At 39.3% G+C, this 19641-nt stretch overlaps 1 protein-coding gene across 1 annotated transcript in view; it reads right to left on the reverse strand.

Moving 5' to 3' along the window:
• Positions 1-19641, reverse strand: part of KLHL3 (kelch like family member 3) — a gene marked incomplete at both ends in the record, with an annotated part of 112314 nt that overhangs the window by 76649 nt on the left and 16024 nt on the right. Inside the window, one exon of the mRNA XM_084252621.1 lies at positions 3517-3623. Coding sequence (XP_084108747.1) covers positions 3517-3623 — 107 coding nt within the window. The remainder of the gene's footprint in view (positions 1-3516; positions 3624-19641) is intronic.

The raw sequence follows: 19641 nt of genomic DNA on the forward strand, positions 1-19641 counted from the left end.
CTATTTACCAAGGTATAAGCAAAACCAAAGGGCCTCAAAAAATACACAAATCTCATATGTTGCTAATAGAAGTATGAGCTAGTATAAGTGTTCTGAAATTGTGGAATTTTGGTATATGTTTCAAAAGTCTTCAAAATGTATATTCCCTTAAGTCAAGGATTTCTTACTCTAGCAATCTAGTTTAAGGAAATAATCAAAAATGGAAATAAAGATTAATATGCAAGAATGCCCACTGCAGAATTTTTTATAATAGTAAAATATTAGAAAAAACTATAATTTTCAATTAGGATACATATGATAAAGCCACTAAAATATGATGGAGATATGATTTTACAAACATGAAACTATACTCCTAAATTACTGTGCAGTTCAATTGAGCAAATTTTCATTGAGCACCTACTACATGAATGATCATGCTAGACAGTGGGAACTCAGCAGCAAATTGAAAAGATACAATTCTTACCCTTGTAAAGTTTGTGGCCAACCAGGGAAATCAGATATTGAGGAATGAGAGAAGTAGCAATACTAAAGAGAAGCATAATGTACCAGGATTTAACCTAATCTAGGAGGCCTTCCCTGAAAGGCCTTCCTGGGGAAGTGATGCTTATGCAGTAATAAAGGATGGATAGGGCTAGGCAGGCAAAGAGATAGGGAAGAAGAACATTTCAGGAAGATAAACAGCAAGGTTTATTTTTTGGTACATATATGAAAAAAAGGTTATTCAATTATGTATATATAAAATGAACTCATTTGCATTCATTTTTATATTTTGCATCTGGGCCTCCCTGGTGGTGCAGGGGTTAAAGACACAGTGCTGTCAAGCTAATGCCAGCCACTGCAACATGAGTTCAATTCCTGGCCAGGGAGATAACCCACATATGTGGTGCAGCAGACCTCTCCTGTCTCGTCCATTGCTCCCCAGCAGTGTCTTTCAGTAGATCCTCCTGTTCTGCTTCCCACTGTTTCTGGTGAATCTTCTTAACCCCCACACCTCTGAACTACATCCCCCAGTTCTTGCATGCATAAGTAAATAAATCTTTAAAAAAAAGAAAAAAAAATTATATATACATTTGTATATATAAAGTCTGAAAGGATATAAACTACAATGTATTACATGTAATTTTTTATTTTTTGCTTGCCCATATTTTCTAATTTTTTTTTCAGAGATCATTTTTGAATAGTGTTTGGATAAATGGATATATGGATGGCTGGATGGTTGGTAACCAGTGGAGGACATGAGCTGGACATCACATTAAACTGCATTCTTCTCTTGATTCTCTCCTTCCTTTAATCAGTAGAATCTAAGGACTGCCCAGAACTATCTTCTCTCTCCATTCTAAAATCACCTTGGTTTTACCTAGGCACTTCCACTATCCCTGAGGCAAATTCATTAGCAAAAAAAAAAAAGAAAGAAAGAAAAAAAGGAGCCAAGACTACAATTCATTGCAATTGCAAACAGATTCCTCTCTGAAAACTCAACTATCCAAACCACACACACAGAGAACAAGGACTGAAAAAGCTAGACAACTATTGCAGACAAGATGAATTCTGTTAAAAGAGAAGGATGGAGAGGGAAGAAAAATAAATAAAAATCTTACCAGTAGGGTTTAAGATTAATCCAAAGAGAATACAACTCAAAATTCCCTGGTAGTAAAATTAGCTGCTTTCCCAGGCTACATTCTAAAACTCCTGGCCCAAGGCTCAAGGTATGGTCAGAATGGTTTGGTCTACTTAGTTGAGACATAGCTCCAAGGTAAGACCAGCTCCTTCACATGATGAGCCAAAGAGGACACACATGGGAGGAACTCCCAAAACACAAATGTCAGTTCTCCCCCAGCAAGAACCACTCTTGCCCAGCAGAGGCTGGGCCTGTTCAGCAAAATGTGTCTGCAGACACCCATTCTAAGCAAGCAAAGCTTTGTTCATTCTTTCAACCTACACGTAGCCATTGTCCCCAAAATACCAAGTCCCATAGTAAGCACTGATTCAACAATGATAAGATATGGTCCCCAAGATCCAGAACTCACAATCAAGTGTAGGAGACATTTCATTCATTCATTTAAAACATATCTGGAGGCCTCCCCGGTGGCGCAGCGGTTGAGCGCTGGGTTGCAAAGCTGCCCGCAGCCTCTGCAGTGCCGGTTCGATCCCCGGCTGCTCCCCGGCCACCGGAGGAGGGTCCCACATGGCGCGCAGACCCCTCCTGCCGCCCGCTGCTCCCCTCAGCAGTGTACTTAGGTCCGTCTACCTGCTCTGCTCCCCGCTCTGGCTCTGCTGAGTTCTCTCACCCTCCCGCGCTTCTGACTGTACCCAGTGCTTGTATAAATAAATAAAAATAAATCTATTAAAAAAAAATATCTGGTTCCTAAATGTGCCCAGTGCTCAGGATATAGTAACAAACAAGTCCAACAAGGTTCCTGTCTTCATGGAACTTATATTCCAGAGAGGAGAGATAGGTAAAATACACATAAAACTAACATACGTTTTATGAATAGTGATAAATGTTATGAAAAAAAAAACTGTCACGTTATGGAGTAGGAAGAGACTCCATGAAGAATAATCAGAAGAGGCCTCTCTGAGCAGGAGACACTTGAGCTGTAAACTGCAGGACGAGAAATAGCTGATACATGGGACACTAGAGCATGGGCACTGTACACACCAGGAAGCATGAGAATACAGAGTGAGTCACCAGACACAGAGAAAGCGCAGGGTACTCAGATGGCGTGTAGAAGGGACACCTGACTCAGTCCGGGGGCCCTCACCCAGCTCAGCTGGCCCTCAGTCAGCAGTGGTTTATAGTACCTGTTTCAGGGCAAGTGTTGTGAGGAACTACAGAGAATCTCAGTCCGAGGGTTTCAGGGATTAAGCCACAGAGTTAACATGTGAAGTGGGTGGGCCAGACAATTTGGCATAACCAGGAAGCAGGGACTCCCTGCAAGGTTGGCAAAGTGCTGAAACTGCATGCCAGATGGTGAATATTCCTATAACTTACTAAGCTCCACGCTCCGCCATCACTTTCCCCAAACATCTCCCATGATCCTTTAAAGGCTAGAGGAAGCCCATGACCCCCTGTGGAAGGAAGAACCAACAAAGGATAAGTGTGTAACTTGGCTTCTTGACAAGTTCCACACAATCACTGTGTGACCCTTGGCACATACTTCCTCTCTCAGCCTCAGTGTTCCTCATCTGCCAAGAAAGAGTACTGAAGGCCTGGGGATGAGCCCAAGAGCCTGCATTTTTAACAAGCTCCTCCACGTGATTATGACATGTGCCAGAGTTGAACAATTAATGAACTACATAATTTTGCCTCTTTTCTCCTCATGCCCAACTGACCTGGCTGAAACTAGGCTTCCATAAAGTCCTCCAAGATGCAAAACACAGTGTCTGGCTCATAGAAGCATTGGTGAGTGCCACCGCCTTCTCTTCCCTCCCTCCCCTCATGCCACCACCCTCCTATGTTCTCCCCATGGGGCTACAGCCCCATAACTGTCAGTTCTTATTTGCTTCTCATCATACCTGTGAACATTGCACAGAAGTAGGGGCTGCACGCTGCCAGGACCACACGGTGGGCTTCTATCTCGACATCTTCCGCCACAATCATCACGTCACACAACAGCTGCTTACTGTAAGACACCAGTGAGGGGACAAAATGGGTCACAGAACCAACATGTACCCCCAACATACAAGAATATTTTTCAGTGTGGTGAACCTATTCCCCTAAAGCATCTATCGGTATTGTAAACCAATGTTTCCTCAATAAAGAAAAAACAATTTAAAAATATATTTTCAGGGCTTTCCCTGGTGGCACAGTGGTTAAATGCTGGGCTGCGAAGCTGCCTGCAGGCTCTGCAGTGCCGGTTCCATCCCCAGCCGCAGGCCAGGGTCCCACATGGTGCAACGGACCTCTCCTGTCTCACCCGCTGCTCCCCTCAGCAGTGTATCTCATCAGTCTGCCTGTTTTGTTCCCTGTTCTGGCTCTGGTGAATTCTCTCACCCTCCTGCGCTTCTGACTGTAACCAATGCTTGTATAAATAAATAAATAAATCTTTAAAAAAAATAAAAATAAAAAACATATTTTCACCCACCCAAACTCCACACCGCTGTCATATAAGGTTTCCATAGAGATCTGTGCTTGTATAAATAAATAAATCTTTAAAAAAATAAAATAAAAAATATATTTTCACCCACCCAAACGCCACACCGCTGTCATATAAGGTTTTCCATAGAGATCTGCCCTATCTTTGCAGAATTTGCAGAACAGACTCATCAATTTTTCTAAGATCCCAATAAGGTGAATAGTCATACTTTCTTAGGGCACACAGACAGATCCAACTATTCTGTAGTTGCAAATTCAGATCTCCTTCATTTTTCTTTACCTCTCTGCTCCCAACTCCATTAGCGCTGACTGAGACAAAACAGCAGCTCAGGAGGCAGCAGGAAAAGCTTGGAGCTGTCAGTCGAGAAACTAAATGAACACTGAGGAGCATGAGCATGCCATTGAGGTGTGTGGCCCGCGAGAACAAGTATTAACAATTCCCCAAGGGATTCACTGACTGTGAAATACCAATAAAAGCTCAGCCAGATGTGGAGGACTCCGGTATTTCTCTTCCCATGCAGATTTAACACAATCCCCAGGAAGACTCCACCTGTATATAGTGATCCCTAAAGACCCCAATTAAGAATATCAAAACTACCTTTTTACTTGTTCTTCACCTCCACTACACTGTGGACCCTAAAAGGGGCTTGTTTACTGTTAAACCTAGACATCTGGCTGCATACCTGAGCAAAGTAGTTCCTAAACTTTTCCTGAGAAAATGAATCTGGAAATGGGATTAATTCAATTCAAAGACAGGATGACTATTTAAATACTCTGGAGACTGAAAGGGTGACATAGATCATGTTAACCCAAGAATTTTTCCTCTACCAGCCTTCCAAATTTTTACCATGCCTATGACTAACATAATAGTTAATACTACTTGGGCCTCCCCAGTGGCGCAGCGATTGAGCGCTGGGTTGCAAAGCTGCCCGCGGCCTCTTCAGCGCCAGTTTGATCCCCGGCTGCTCCCCGGCCACGGGCGGAGGGTCCCACATGGCGCGCAGACCTCTCCTGCCGCCCGCTGCTCCCCTCAGTGTACTTCGGTCCTGCTGCCTTTTCTGCTCCCCGCTCTGGCTCTGGTGAATTCTCTTGCCCTCCCGCGCTTCTGACTGTACCCACTGCTTGTATAAATAAATAAATAAATCTTTAAAAAAAAAAAAATAGTTAATACTACTTGAGTTCCATTGTGCCGGGCACTATCCTATGCACTTTTTAATACACTTACTTCACTTAATTCTTCCTACAATCCTATGAGGTAGTATTCTTGTTTTGTTCCATATTACAAATAAGGAAACTGAGGCCCAGAGAAGTCAAGTAACCTTCTCAGGGTCACATAGAAAGGGAGCAATGGAGACAGGATTTGAATGCAGGTAGCAAAACCCCAGAGAAGTAGGAGGGAGGACAAGAAAACAAACACAGTTTAACTGTGATCCACTGATTTGAAAAGTCTGAGGTCATGACTGGGTTCTGTGTAAGTGCTGAGATAAATATGATGTCCATCTGTCTACCATGGTTGACAGATGGATGAGAAGCTACATATTTGCCATCCCTGGTGTAGCATATTAAATAAACACCAAATACTACGCTGGTCACACACCTCAGTGATTAGTCTAGGTTCCCTTATTAGAGAAATAGAATCACAAAGCCTGAGAAGGCTGGAGCTACAAATACCCTTCAAGATCATCTGTTCTGTGAAGCTCAGATGACCCAAACCCCGGACAGAAACTTGAGTCTTGAATTAATTTCTGACCCCAGATATTTTATCATAAAGCTTCATGATATAATTGGCAAGACACTTAGCTGAAAAAGACGGGAGAGAGGTTAGCTCCAATAGAAAATGGTGTCCAGGAAAGGCTCAACAGATAGAACAAGGTAGCAGTGAGGGGTTTTCTGGGAAGGGTGAGATCTCTGGACACCAAGAGGCAAAAACTTGGGATGGGACCTCACCCACAGTGGACATCAGACCCAACTCACAGACTTTCTCAGAATAAACCAGCTTAACTTGAAACAACTGGTTCTGCCCCTAACTGGGTTTGAGAACATGGACAACTGACCTCACCATCATTTTTCCACATTTTTTAGCTTCCTGGGACACATATTATGGGGACAAATGTGATTGCAGATGCCACCTGAGAACAGTGTAAATGTTTGGGTTTTTTTAATTTGGAAAAAAATTTATTATAAATATGTATTTCCCACATGAATAGATTCACAGTGGACATTTTTACTTCTACTAAAGATAAGATTTTAGGAAGCAATTAGAGTTACCACTACTATTTAAATATAACAATTTTTTTGGTAACCATCATTTTAATAAAGAAGTGTTGAGGGCTTCCCCTGGTGGCGCAGTGGTTGAGCACTAGGCTGTGAAGCTGCCTGCAGTCTCTGCAGCACCGGTTTGATCCCTGGCCGCCGGCGAGGGTCCCACATGGCACGCAGACCTCTCCTGCTGCGCCCGCTGCTCCCCTCAGCAGTGTATTTCATCAGTTTACCTGTTCTGTTCCCCGTTCTGGCTCTGGTGAATTCTCTCACCCTCCTGAGCTTCTGACTGTACCCAGTGCTTGTATTAATAAATAAATAAATAAATCTTAAAAAAAAAAGAAGTGTTGACTCAGAAATGTTGAGCAAGTTTTCAAAGCTAAGTACAAAACAAACAAATGTCAGAGAGGAATATATTGCACAAACTCAGAGGAGATGACAATTCATACAAAAATGGGAAATAGATAATAAGGAATGAGGAATAAAGATAAGGGAGAATCCAATTAAGTAAATAAATGAGAGTGGTTCTAATGGATGGGAAGAATACCTCAAGGACACAGAAAATCTAATATGGGAAAGTGGCGAAGAGAAACTAGCCAACCACGCAAGCTAAGCTTTTCCTAAGGGTGGAGAAGCCTGTCCGTACACTGCAGACACCTCTATATGTCCACTCAGCATGGAAGAGAGCAGCAGCAGTCCCAAAGCACTGCATGGCTCACAACCATTTCTATTTCTCTTGCCCAGTGATCCTATGAGATCCTTTTTTCCTGACCTACTATACTACTCCAAAAGACCAGTATGAGGAGGGAAAAGTAGAGATAAACACTTTGTGACTTGTGGAGAAATACAGTTCAGCTATTAAGAAGGAGCTCAGGCTCTGGGATCAAACTGATCAGGGTTTGTGTCTCCTATGAGCCACAGAGCTGAGATGTATTATGAAACAAGACAATCAAGAACTCTAATAGTAAATGTTCAGTAAATGTTAACTTGCGTCTTTTCTTTTTTCCCACAAAATACTCCATCTAAAATTAGAGATTACATTTTGGACATGTCAAGTTTGAACTCCTATTGGACACCTAAGTGGAGTTATCCACTGGGCAAGTGGATAACATGAGTCTAGAGTTCACAGGTGGATAATGAATAAGAGGGAGAGGAAGAACCAGGAGAAAATGATGAGAATGCAGGCAACGAGACAAGAGACAAAAGATGTGATCTCTAAGAAGTCAAGTAAATAGTGATAATGAATGATCAACTGTATCAAATATCGCTAAATAAGATGAGGGTGACTAGCCAGAAAGAAAATGAAAAAAGCAAAAAAATAAAATAAAAGACACCCAAATTGGAAAGAAAGGGAAAAAAACTAACTCTGCTCACAGATGACATGATCAGTTCTATATAGAAAATCCTAGGGAAAGTACTAAAAAAAAAAACTACAACAAATAAGTGTATTTAAGAAGGCTGCAGAAATCAAATGATTTTTATACATTTGCAATAGCACAAACCCAGAAATAATATTTGAAAAATTCCATGTACAATAGCATCGAAAAGAATTAACAAAATAAGTGCAGAACCTATACAATAAAATACAGTGTAGTATAAAAACTAGAAAACACAGCAGAAAGAAATTAAAGAAAAAATAAATAAACGGAAAGATCTCCAGTATTCATGGACTGGATAAATAAAATGGCAATAGTCCCTAAAACTTTTCTACAGACTCTACATAATTTCTATCAAATGCCCAAATGGTTTTTTGCAGAAATTAAAATTTGAAGCTAAAATTCACATGGAAATGGAAGGTACCTACAATGGCCAAAACAACCTTAAAAACGAACAAAGTAGGAGGACTCACAGTTCCCAATTTCAAAATTTATTATAAAGCTAGACCGTATAGTAATAGCATAAGGACAGGCATATAGACCAAAAGAACAGAAATGAATATCCAAAAACAAACTTTCACCTTTACAGTTAATTGATCATTGACAAGGGGGTCAAGGCCATTCAACTGGGAAAGAATAGTTTTAACAAATGGTGCTGCAACAACTGGATATTCACATGCAAAAGAATGAAATTGGTCCCCTGCCACATATATCATACACAAAACTTAACTTAGAATGGATCAAAGGCCTAAATGTAAGAGCTAACACTATAAAACTCCTAGAAGAAAATTGGAGGTCAGTCTTCAGGGCTTTGAGTAAGGCAATGATTTATTACATACAATATCAAAAGCACAAAAAACAAGAGAAAAAACAAATGAAACATCAAAACTTGTAACTTATGCTTCAAAGGACACTAGTGTGTGGGGGAAATGTGGAGGGGGAGGGGTGGAACACCAGCAGGGCATCAGGAAAATAAAAATACAATCCATAGAATAGAAGAAAAATTTTGTGAATCATGTATCTGATAAGAGGCGTGTACTAGAACATACAAAGAAACCCTTACAACTCAATAATAAAAACACAGAATACAATTTAAAAATGGGCAAAGGATCTGAATAAACATTTCTCTAGTAAGATATAGAAACGACCAGTGAACACATGAAAAGGTGCTCAACATCATTAGTCATCAGAGAAAAGCAAATGAAAACCACAATGAGATACCACCTCATACACAGTGGGGTAGCTTTAATAAAAAACACAGATAGGGCCTCCCCTGCTGGTGCAGCCGTTGAGCGCTAGGCTGTGAAGCTGCCCGCAGCCTCTGCAGCGCCGGTTCAATCCCTGGCTGCTGGCGAGGGTCCCACATGGCGCGACAGACCTCTCCTGCCTCGCCCGCTGCTCTCCTCAGCAGTGCCCTCAGTCTGTCTGCCTGTTCTGCTGCTCCCCGCTCTGTCTCTGGTAAATTCTCTCACCCTCCCACACATCTGGCCTGTACCCCAGTTCATACAAATAAATCTTTAAAAAAAAAAAAGGAGAAACTGGAAGCTCCATACACTGCTGATAGAAGTGTGAAATGGTATAACCACTTTACAAAACACTATGACTGTTCCTCAAAAGTTTAAAGATAGCGTTCTCAAACAACCTAACAATTTCACTCCTAGGTAGATACCCAAGAGGAATGAAAATATGCATACATACAAAACTTGTACATGAATATTCATAAGAGTATTGTTCATAATAGCCAAAAGTTAAGGGATATCCAATGTGGTATAGTCAATGAAATATTATTTCAGAATAAAAAGGAATGCAAAGGACACAGAAACATCAATTCCAAAGAACACCTGCACCCCTATGTTTATAGCAGCACTGTTTACAATAGCTAAGCTTTGGAAACAACCCAAATGCCCAAAAATAGATGACTGGATCAAGAAGATGTGGTACATATATACCATGGAATATTACTCAGCATTCAAAAAAGATAAACACATGCAATTTGCTGCAACATGGATGGCGCTGGAAGGGATCATGCTCAGCGAAATAAGCCAAAAAGAAAAAGAAAAATACCGGATGGTCTCACTCATAGCAGGAATCTAGAAAACTTAAATAAGGGACCAGGAAAATGAATAACTATAAGAAAGTGAAAATCAAAATCAACAAAAAACTATGAACCAGAGACACTTTTAGGGGGGCGGGGGCGGGAGGGGAGGGATTGGGATCAGAATGGGGGGCTGCAATTGTATGGGGAATATAACAATAAAATTTATAAAAAAAAAAAAAAAAGACTTGCTTAAAAAAAAAAAAAAAAAAAAAGGAATGCAATACTGAGACACGCCAAAGCATGGATAAACCTTGAAAATGTTATGCTAAGCAAAAGGCAATCATGAAAGACCACATATCGTATGATTCCAAAATAGGCAAATCTATAGAGACAGAAAGCAGATTAGTAGTTGCCAAAGGCCTGGGTATGGGGAGTGGGAGATGGGTGGAGAGGCTAGGAAGAGTAGGGAGATTACTACTATAGTACATGGGATTGGAGAGGTGAAAATGCTCTAAAATTGATTGCTGGTTATATGAATGCATCAAATTGCACAAAACTATCAGAAAAAGAGAAAAAGAGCAATGTATTAACATGGTTCATTACTAGCAATAACGGCATAGTGGCAGACCATCAAAAAAAAACAACAAGATGGGACAGAGAACTGTTTGCAGTTGTAAAATAAGAGATCAACACTGTCAAGATGTGATAGAAAAATTCTCTCTCCTCCTTAGGGGGTGATATTCCAAAAAGAACCATGTCCTTACTTACTGACTGGAAGGCAAGTCAGGAGCCAAACATCCATTAAGGCTCTGCTGCTGAGAAGCAGATATTGGTGTAGCCAGAAAAGCACTGAAGTGCAAAAGGAGAAGGCTGGGTGGTTACCATGCCAACAGTCCTTCTCTACCATGGAAGTGAAAAAAATAAGAAACTCATGAATCATGTGATTCATAAATTGCAAAGAACATGTGTGCTTGAACTAAAATAGCTTAAAATTGAGGGAGGGAAATGTGAAAACAATGTAAGAAATAACCTCATGTCCCTGGACTATCATGTAACATTTCATCAGCTTAATCCCTGGATGGCAAAATGCTTCATCCAGACCTTCATCTCTTTAGTTCCCACGAAACTCACCCAGACTGATGAAGTATTATTCAGGCCCCTTTTCTTTCCCTGCCTCACCCATTCCACTCAGTTTTTAGAAATTTAAATACCTTATCCATTTAAATACCTTAGAATTTGATACAATCATTGAATACTACTAGAATTCAAGCTTCATTGAAGGCAAGATTTAGCCCTTTTCATCTACTGCCATGCTCTATAACTGAGCACAGTGCTTAGTTCATCATCATCATCATCACAGCAAACACTTAAGAGAATGCTCACTATGTTCCAGGGCCTCATAACAAGATCCAAGGAATAGGTATTATTGTTGTTACATTACATGCTGTTGAAATAAGCAAATGCACTTCTAGGAATTAATTGGACAGAAATAATAATGAATGTGCACACATATTTAACAAAAATAATATATGTGCTATAATCATTGTAAGCATTTTACTCATTAATCCTCTCAACAAGCTAGCAAGACTGGAACTATTAACTTCAATTTATGATTCACACAAGTGATGTCAGGGACACTTATTACCTCCAGGGTCACACAACTAGTAAGTACTAGAGTCAAAATTTGAAACCAGGCTACTATAACCATAACAAATATACACAAGGAGATCTGTTAGGGAATTGCCTCTAGATAGAGGCTGAGAATTTCCACAGTCTGTTGTCTATAAGCTGGGGAACCAGGAAAGCCAGTGGTGTAATTACATCTGGGTCTTAAGGCCTAAAAATGAGAGTCGCTGTTGTAAGTACTGGAGGGCTCAGGAACCAGGAGGAACACTAGACAAGAAACTGGTGCAGTTCAAAGACAGAGAGCGACAATTCACTCTTCCTCCCTCTTTTTATTCTATTCAAGCTCTTAGTAGACTGGATGAAGTCCATCCATATAGTTGAAAATCTTCTTTTCTCAGCCTACCAATTCAGATGTTAATCTCTTCTGCAGAAATCTTCACAGACATACCCAGAAATAATTTTTAAAGATATATTTTTATTTATTTATGTATACAACTGGTGTCTAGGCCAGAGGTGCAGAGGGGGTGAGAGGATTCACCAGAGAGAGTGGGGAGCAGAACAGGCGGAACTACTGAAATACACTGTTGAGGGGAGCAGTGGGCGAGACAGGAGAGGTCTGCTGTGACATGTGGGTCAGCTCCCTGGCAGGGGATCAAACTCATGCCACAGTTGCTGGCAATAGCTTGATAGTGCTGAGACTTTAAACCCTTGAGCCACCAGGGAGGCCCAGAAAAATAATTTTTTACCAGCTAACTGAGCATCCATTAGCCCTGTTAAGTTGACACATAAAATTGAACTCTGTGTGTGTGTGTGTGTGTGTGTGTGTGTGTGTGTGTGTGTGTGTGGAGAGAGAGGGGCGGGGGAGAGAGAGAGAGACTTGGCTCTTTAAATAAATCTCTATTGGTTCTGTTTCTGATTAATACAAAGATTATTCACTTAAATTTCAGCAAAGGACCAATCTTCCAAAATAAGTCTCACAAAATACTGGGTCTATATATAACAATAATCAAAAAGTATTCTATGGTCTAATACAGGAAACCCTCAGTTGGGCAAGTTTTCTACAGAAGTTTTCAAGGTTTAGTATATCTATGTGTGTTATGAAACTTGCCAGGAGTATAGCATTCTTACATGGCAATTTTTAAAGACATTTGGGAACAGAGCTCCTTTTTCCACAGAGCATCTTGAGGAAACCAGTGTTCAGAATAGACTTTGGCAAATGCTTATTTATACAATAGAGGAGCAAGAGACTGTTGGAGATGCAAAACCTGGTAATTTCTGTAAGACGCAACAAGGACATAGCAGAATGACTTTTTGAAAGTTAGTTAAGAAAAAGAGAAAAGAGTTATAGGAATACCAGAAGGAGAGGAGAGAGATGTAGGAACAGAGAAAATATTCAAAGAGATAATTGAAGAGAACTTCCCAAATGTGAAGAAGGAGCTGAAAATTGATATACAAGAAGCAAGAAGAACACCAAACTTCCACGACGAAAGGAAAAATACAGCAAGACACATAATAGTAAAGCTCCCAAGAATCCAGGACAAGGAAAAAATAATGAAGCTGGCAAGAGGGAAGAAACAGATAACATTCAAAGGAAAACCAATCAGGCTGCATCAGACTTCTCCGAAGAAACACTACGGGCAAGGAGAGAGTGGAGGGACATAGTCAACAGACTCCAAGAAAACAGATGCCAACCAAGAATACTCTATCCCGCAAAGCTCTCCTTCCTCTTTGAAGAAAGAATATGGACCTTCCCAGACAAACAGAAACTCCGGAATTTCATTGCAACTAAACCCCCACTCCAAAAAATACTACAAGGAGTCCTAAAGCCAGAACCTCAGAGGGACGAATAACAATGAAAGAAGGCCAAAAAAAAAAAAGTTATTAAAAGAATAAATAAATAAAATCAAAGGAAAGACAAACACAATGGCAAATACAGATGTTAACATATCAATATTAACTCTAAATGTAAATGGACTAAACTCTTCAATAAAAAGACACAGAGTTGCAGCCTGGATTAAGAAACAAAACCCAACCTTTTGCTGTCTCCAGGAAACACATTTAGCTACAAAAGATAAAAATAGGCTCAAAGTTAAAGGATGGAAAACAATCCTACAAGCAAATGGACCAAAAAAGAAAGCAGGAACAGCTATACTTATATCAGATAAAACAGATTTCAAACTCAAAAAGATAAAAAGAGACCCCAATGGTCACTACATTATGATCAAGGGGACAATACTTCAAGAAGAAATAACACTCATTAACATATACTCACCAAACGAAGGAGCACCAAAATATATTAGACAACTGTTGTCCTCTCTGAAAACAGACATCAGAGAAAACACATACGTAGTGGGAGACTTCAACACACCACTATCAACAATGGATAGATCAACAAGACAAAAAATAAGTAAAGAAACCAAAGCTCTAAATAAGGACCTAGAGCAATTAGGCTTAACAGACATCTATAGAACACTAAACCCCAAAAAAACGGAGTACACATTTTTCTCAAGCGCACACGGATCATTCTCCAGGATCGATCACATACTGGGGCACAAGACAAACATCAACAGATACACCAAGATTGAAATCATATCAACCATCTTTTCTGACCATGAAGGCATCAAACTAGAAATAAACCATAAAAAGAAGGCAAGGAACTTTCCTACCTCGTGGAGATTAAAAACCACACTACTGGAAGACCATTGGACTAATGAGGAGATCAAAGAAGAAATTAAAAAATTTTTTGAATTGAACGACAAGGAGGACACCAATATCCTAAATGTATGGGATGCAGCAAAAGCAGTAATAAGAGGAAAATATATAGCAATAGAAGCTCACATCAAGAAACAAGAAAGAACTCAAAGAAACAACCTAATCTCGAAGCTCAAAGATCTAGAAAAAGAACAACAAAAAAACCCCAAAACCAGTAGAAGAAAAGAAATAATAAAAACCAAAGCAGAAATAAACGAAATTGAAACTAAAAAAACAATCCAAAAGATCAATGAAACCAAGAGCTGGTTCTTTGAAAAAATCAATAAAATGGACAAACCCCTAGCCAGGCTCACAAAGGAAAAAAGGGAGAAAGCACAAATAAACAGGATCATCAATGAAAGAGGAGAAATCACAACGGACACAGCAGAAATCAAAAGAATAATCAGTAACTACTATGAACAGTTATATGGAGACAAGTTTAACAATCTAGAGGAGATGGACAAATTCCTACAACTCTACAATCACCCAAAGCTAGATAAAGAAGAAATAGAACACCTAAACAGACCAATTACAATTAGCGAAATTGAAATGGTAATCAAAAACCTCCCCAAAAACAAAAGCCCAGGTCCTGATGGATTTACAAATGAATTCTACCAAACATTCAGAGACGAATTAGTGCCTATCCTTCACAAACTCTTCCAAAAAATTGAGAAGGAAGGGACAATACCAAACACGTTTTATGAAGCCAACATTACACTAATACCAAAACCGAACAAGGACAACACAAAAAAGGAAAACTACAGGCCAATCTCCCTAATGAAAACTGATGCAAAAATCCTCAATAAAATTTTAGCTATCAGAATCCAACAATGTATCCATAAGATAATTCACCATGACCAAGTAGGATTCATTCCAGGGACACAAGGATGGTTTAACATCTGAAAATCAATCAACGTTATCCAACACATCAACAAAAAGAAATATAAAAACCATATGATAATATCAATAGATGCTGAGAAAGCTTTCGACAAAGTGCAACACCCATTCATGATAAAAGCCTTTGAAATTCTTGGGATACAAGGAACATACCTCAACATCATAAAGGCCATCTATGACAAGCCAACAGCCAGTATCATTCTCAATGGTGAAAAGCTGAAAGCAATTCCATTAAGATCTGGAACAAGACAAGGATGTCCACTCTCACCATTGCTTTTCAATATAATACTGGAAGTCCTAGCCAGGGCAATAAGACAAGAGAAAGACATCCAAGGAATCCAAATAGGAAAAGAAGAAGTCAAACTATCACTATTTGCAGACGATATGATATTATACATAGAGAACCCCAAAAACTCCACAGAAAAGCTAATTCAACTCATCAATCAGTTCAGTAAAGTGGCAGGATACAAAATCAACACGCAAAAGTCAGTAGCCTTCCTATACACAAACAATAAATCTGAAGAAGAAGAAATCAAAAAAACCATCCCTTTTGTTATTGAAACAAAAAAAATCAAATATTTGGGAATAAATCTAACAAAAGAGGTAAAGGACCTATACAAAGAAAACTATAAAACACTGTTAAAAGAAATAGAAGAAGACACAAAGAAATGGAGAGACATCCCCTGCTCATGGATTGGAAGAATAAACATTATTAAAATGGCCATCCTTCCAAAAGCAATATACAGATTCAAGGCTATTCCAATCAAAATTTCAATGTCATTCTTCACAGAAATAGAACAATTATTGATGAAATTCATATGGAATCACAAAAAACCCCGAATAGCCAAAGCTCTCCTGAAAAAAAAAGAAGGGAATGGAGGCATCACACTCCCAGACTTCAAACTATACTACAAAGCCATAATCATCAAAACTGCATGGTATTGGAACAAGAACAGACATACAGACCAATGGAATCGAATAGAAAATCCAGAAATAAACCCACAGATTTATGGTCAACTAATCTTTGACAAAGGAGCAAAGAATATGCATTGGAGCAAAGAAAGTTTGTTCAATAAATGGTGCTGGGAAAACTGGGTCGCTACATGCAAAAGAATGAAGCTTGACCACTACCTCACACCATACACAAAAATCAACTCAAAATGGATTAAAGAACTAGACATAAGACCTGAAACCATAAAATATATAGAAGGAAATATAGGCGAAACACTACGTGATTTGCACATCAAAGACATCTTTACAGACACATCACCCAAAGCAGTGATAGTGAAGGCAAAGATAAACAGCTGGGACTACATCAAATTAAAGAGCTTTTGCACAGCAAAAGAGACAATAACAAAAACAAAGAGAAACCCCACCAACTGGGAGAACATTTTTGCACCCAACACTAATGATAAAGGACTGATCACAAAAATCTGCAAAGAGCTGATGAGACTCAACAACAACAAAGAAAATAATCCAGTCAAAAAATGGGCAGAAGAGCTAAAAAGAAACTTCTCTGAAGAGGAAATGCAAATGGCCAACAGGCATATGAAAAAATGTTCAACATCACTTGTCATCAGGGAAATGCAAATCAAAACTACCATGAGATACCATCTTACACCAGTGAGAATGGCACATATTAAAAAAACTAGCAACAACAAATGTTGGCGAGGGTGTGGAGAAAAAGGAACTCTTCTGCACTGTTGATGGGAGTGCAAACTGGTCCAACCACTGTGGAAAGCTGTGTGGAGATTTCTGGACCTACTAAACATAGAGCTTCCATATGATCCAGCAATTCCACTCCTAGGTATTTACCCAAAGGACACAGAAACATCAATTCCAAAGAACACCTGCACCCCTATGTTTATAGCAGCACTGTTTACAATAGCTAAGCTTTGGAAACAACCCAAATGCCCAAAAATAGATGACTGGATCAAGAAGATGTGGTACATATATACCATGGAATATTACTCAGCATTCAAAAAAGATAAACACATGCAATTTGCAGCAACATGGATGGCGCTGGAAGGGATCATGCTCAGCGAAATAAGCCAAAAAGAAAAAGAAAAATACCGGATGGTCTCACTCATAGCAGGAATCTAGAAAACTTAAATAAGGGACCAGGAAAATGAATAACTATTAAGAAAGTGAAAATCAAAATCAACAAAAAACTATGAACCAGAGACACTTTTAGGGGGGCGGGGGCGGGAGGGGAGGGATTGGGGTCAGAATGGGGGGGCTGCAATTGTATGGGGAATATAACAATAAAATTTATTAAAAAAAAAAAAGAAAGAAAAAGAGAAGATGCTAGTAATGGGAAGTGGAAGGAGGGGAGTGTGAATTCTGTGTCTATATCTATTCCTTGAGCTCTCCCTTTCAGCAGTTACTGGAATTTGCTACATGGGCAAAATAAGGCCTGGTGAGAGACCTCAGGATTAAATTCCCCTTCCTCCCCCAACTTTACTGAGATATAACTGACATATAAAACTACATACGTTTAAGACACACAATGTGATGATTTGATATACTATTTATAGCCACATGTTGTTAAATGATGGGGATACATTAGGAGAAAATCATCATTAAGTGATTTCGTTGTACAAACATCATAGAATGTGATTACACAAACGTAGCTACTGTAGCCCACTACACACAGGCTGAATGATGCAGCCTATTGTTGCATATGAGGCCTGTTGCTGACCAAAACATCATTAAGGGACCACACTGTGAAAAGATTATCACAATAGGGGCCTCCCTGGTTGTGCAAGGGGTTAAGCACCCCACTAAGAAGCAATCCGCAGCCTCTGCAGCATGAGTTCGATCCCAGCCAGGGAGCTACCCACATGGCACAGCAGACCTCTCCTGTCTCGCCCACTGCTCCCCTTAGCAGTGTATTTCAGTCAGTCTGCCTGTTCTGTTCCCCACTGTCTCTGGTGAATCCTCTCACCTCCCCGCCACCCACATCTCTGGCCTGTACCCCAGCTCTTGTATGCATAAATAAATAAAATCTTTAAAAAAAAAATTACCACAATAATGTTCATTAACATATCTGTCATCTCACATAGCTTCTATTAATTTTTTTTGATAGCAAGGTCTACTCTCTTATACAAGTATAGAGTACTGATAACTCGAGTCACCGCATTGTATACTAACTCTCCAGAACCTAGTCATTTAACAAGTGGAAGCTTGCACCTTTTAACCAAAATCTCCTTATTTCCCACACCCTCCAAATCCACATCAACCAACTCCCAATCTAATCACACAAAGTGCAATTATAAGGTATTTGTCTTTTTCTGTCTGACTTATTTCACTTTTCACAATGCCCTACAGATTCATCCATGTCGTCATAAATGCAGGATTTCCTTCTTTTTTATAGATGGATAATATACCATTGTTTGCATATATTACATTTTCTTTATCCATTCTTCCCTCAATGGACACATAGGTTGCTTCCATGTCTTGACTATTGTGAATAATGCTGCAGTGACATGGGGTGCAGAATATCGGTACAATGATTTCATTTTCTTTGGATATATTCCCAAAAATAGTATTGCTGAATTAAATGTAGTAGATAGATTTTTAATTTTTTGAGGAAACTGCATACCATTTTCCATTATGACCTCACCAATTTACAATACCACTAACAGTCCCTTTTCTCCACATCCTCTTCAGTATTGGTTATTGCTTATCTTTTTGAAACGAACCACTCTAACAGGTGTGAGGTCATATCTCACTGTGGTTTTGATTTCCACTTCCCTGATAGTCACTGATGTTGTGCCTCTCTGCATGTTCTTGTTGGTGTTTGTATATATCTTCTTTGGGGGGTGGGAGGGAATGTCTATTCAGGTCCTTTGCTCATTCTTTGTTTTTTCCCCCTATTGAGTTATATGAATTTCTTACATATTTTAATATTAATCCCCTATCAGACATATGGATTATTAATGTTTTCTCTGAATCCTAGGTTGAATTTTCATTTTGTTGATGAGCTCCTTTGCTATACAGGAGCTTTTCAGTTTGATGTAGTCCCACTTGTTTATTTCTGCTTTTGTTGCCTATGCTTTTGGTGTCATATCAAAAAAAGTCATTGCCAATACCAATGATAAGCACTTTTCCCTGTATTTTCTTCTAGGAGTTTTACAGCTTCAGGTCTTACACTTAAGTTTTTAATTCATTTTAAGTTAATTTTTGAGAGTGATATAAAAGACAGGGATCCGTTTTTATTCTTTTGCATATGAAAATCCAGTTTTCTTAACATCATCTAACAGACACTCTCTTTTCTCCACTGAGTATTCCTGACTCCCTTCTCAAATATTAGTCAACTATTATGTGCATGGGTTTATTGTTGGGCTCTCTATTCTGTTCCACTGGTCTATGGGTCTATGCCATACTATCTTGATTCCTATATTTTTACAATGTTTGAAATAAAAAATTTGATGCCTCCAGTTTCATTCTCTTATAAGATTGTTTAGGCTACTCAGGGTCTTGGTTCCATACAGATTTTCAGTGTTTTTTTCAGTGTGAAAAATGTCACTGGAATCTTTATAGGAATTGTATTAAATGGATAGACAGCTTTTGGTGGTGTAGGCGTTTTAACAATA

Source organism: Talpa europaea, assembly GCF_964194135.1.
Source record: "Talpa europaea genome assembly, chromosome: 13".
Lineage (NCBI taxonomy): Eukaryota > Metazoa > Chordata > Mammalia > Eulipotyphla > Talpidae > Talpa > Talpa europaea.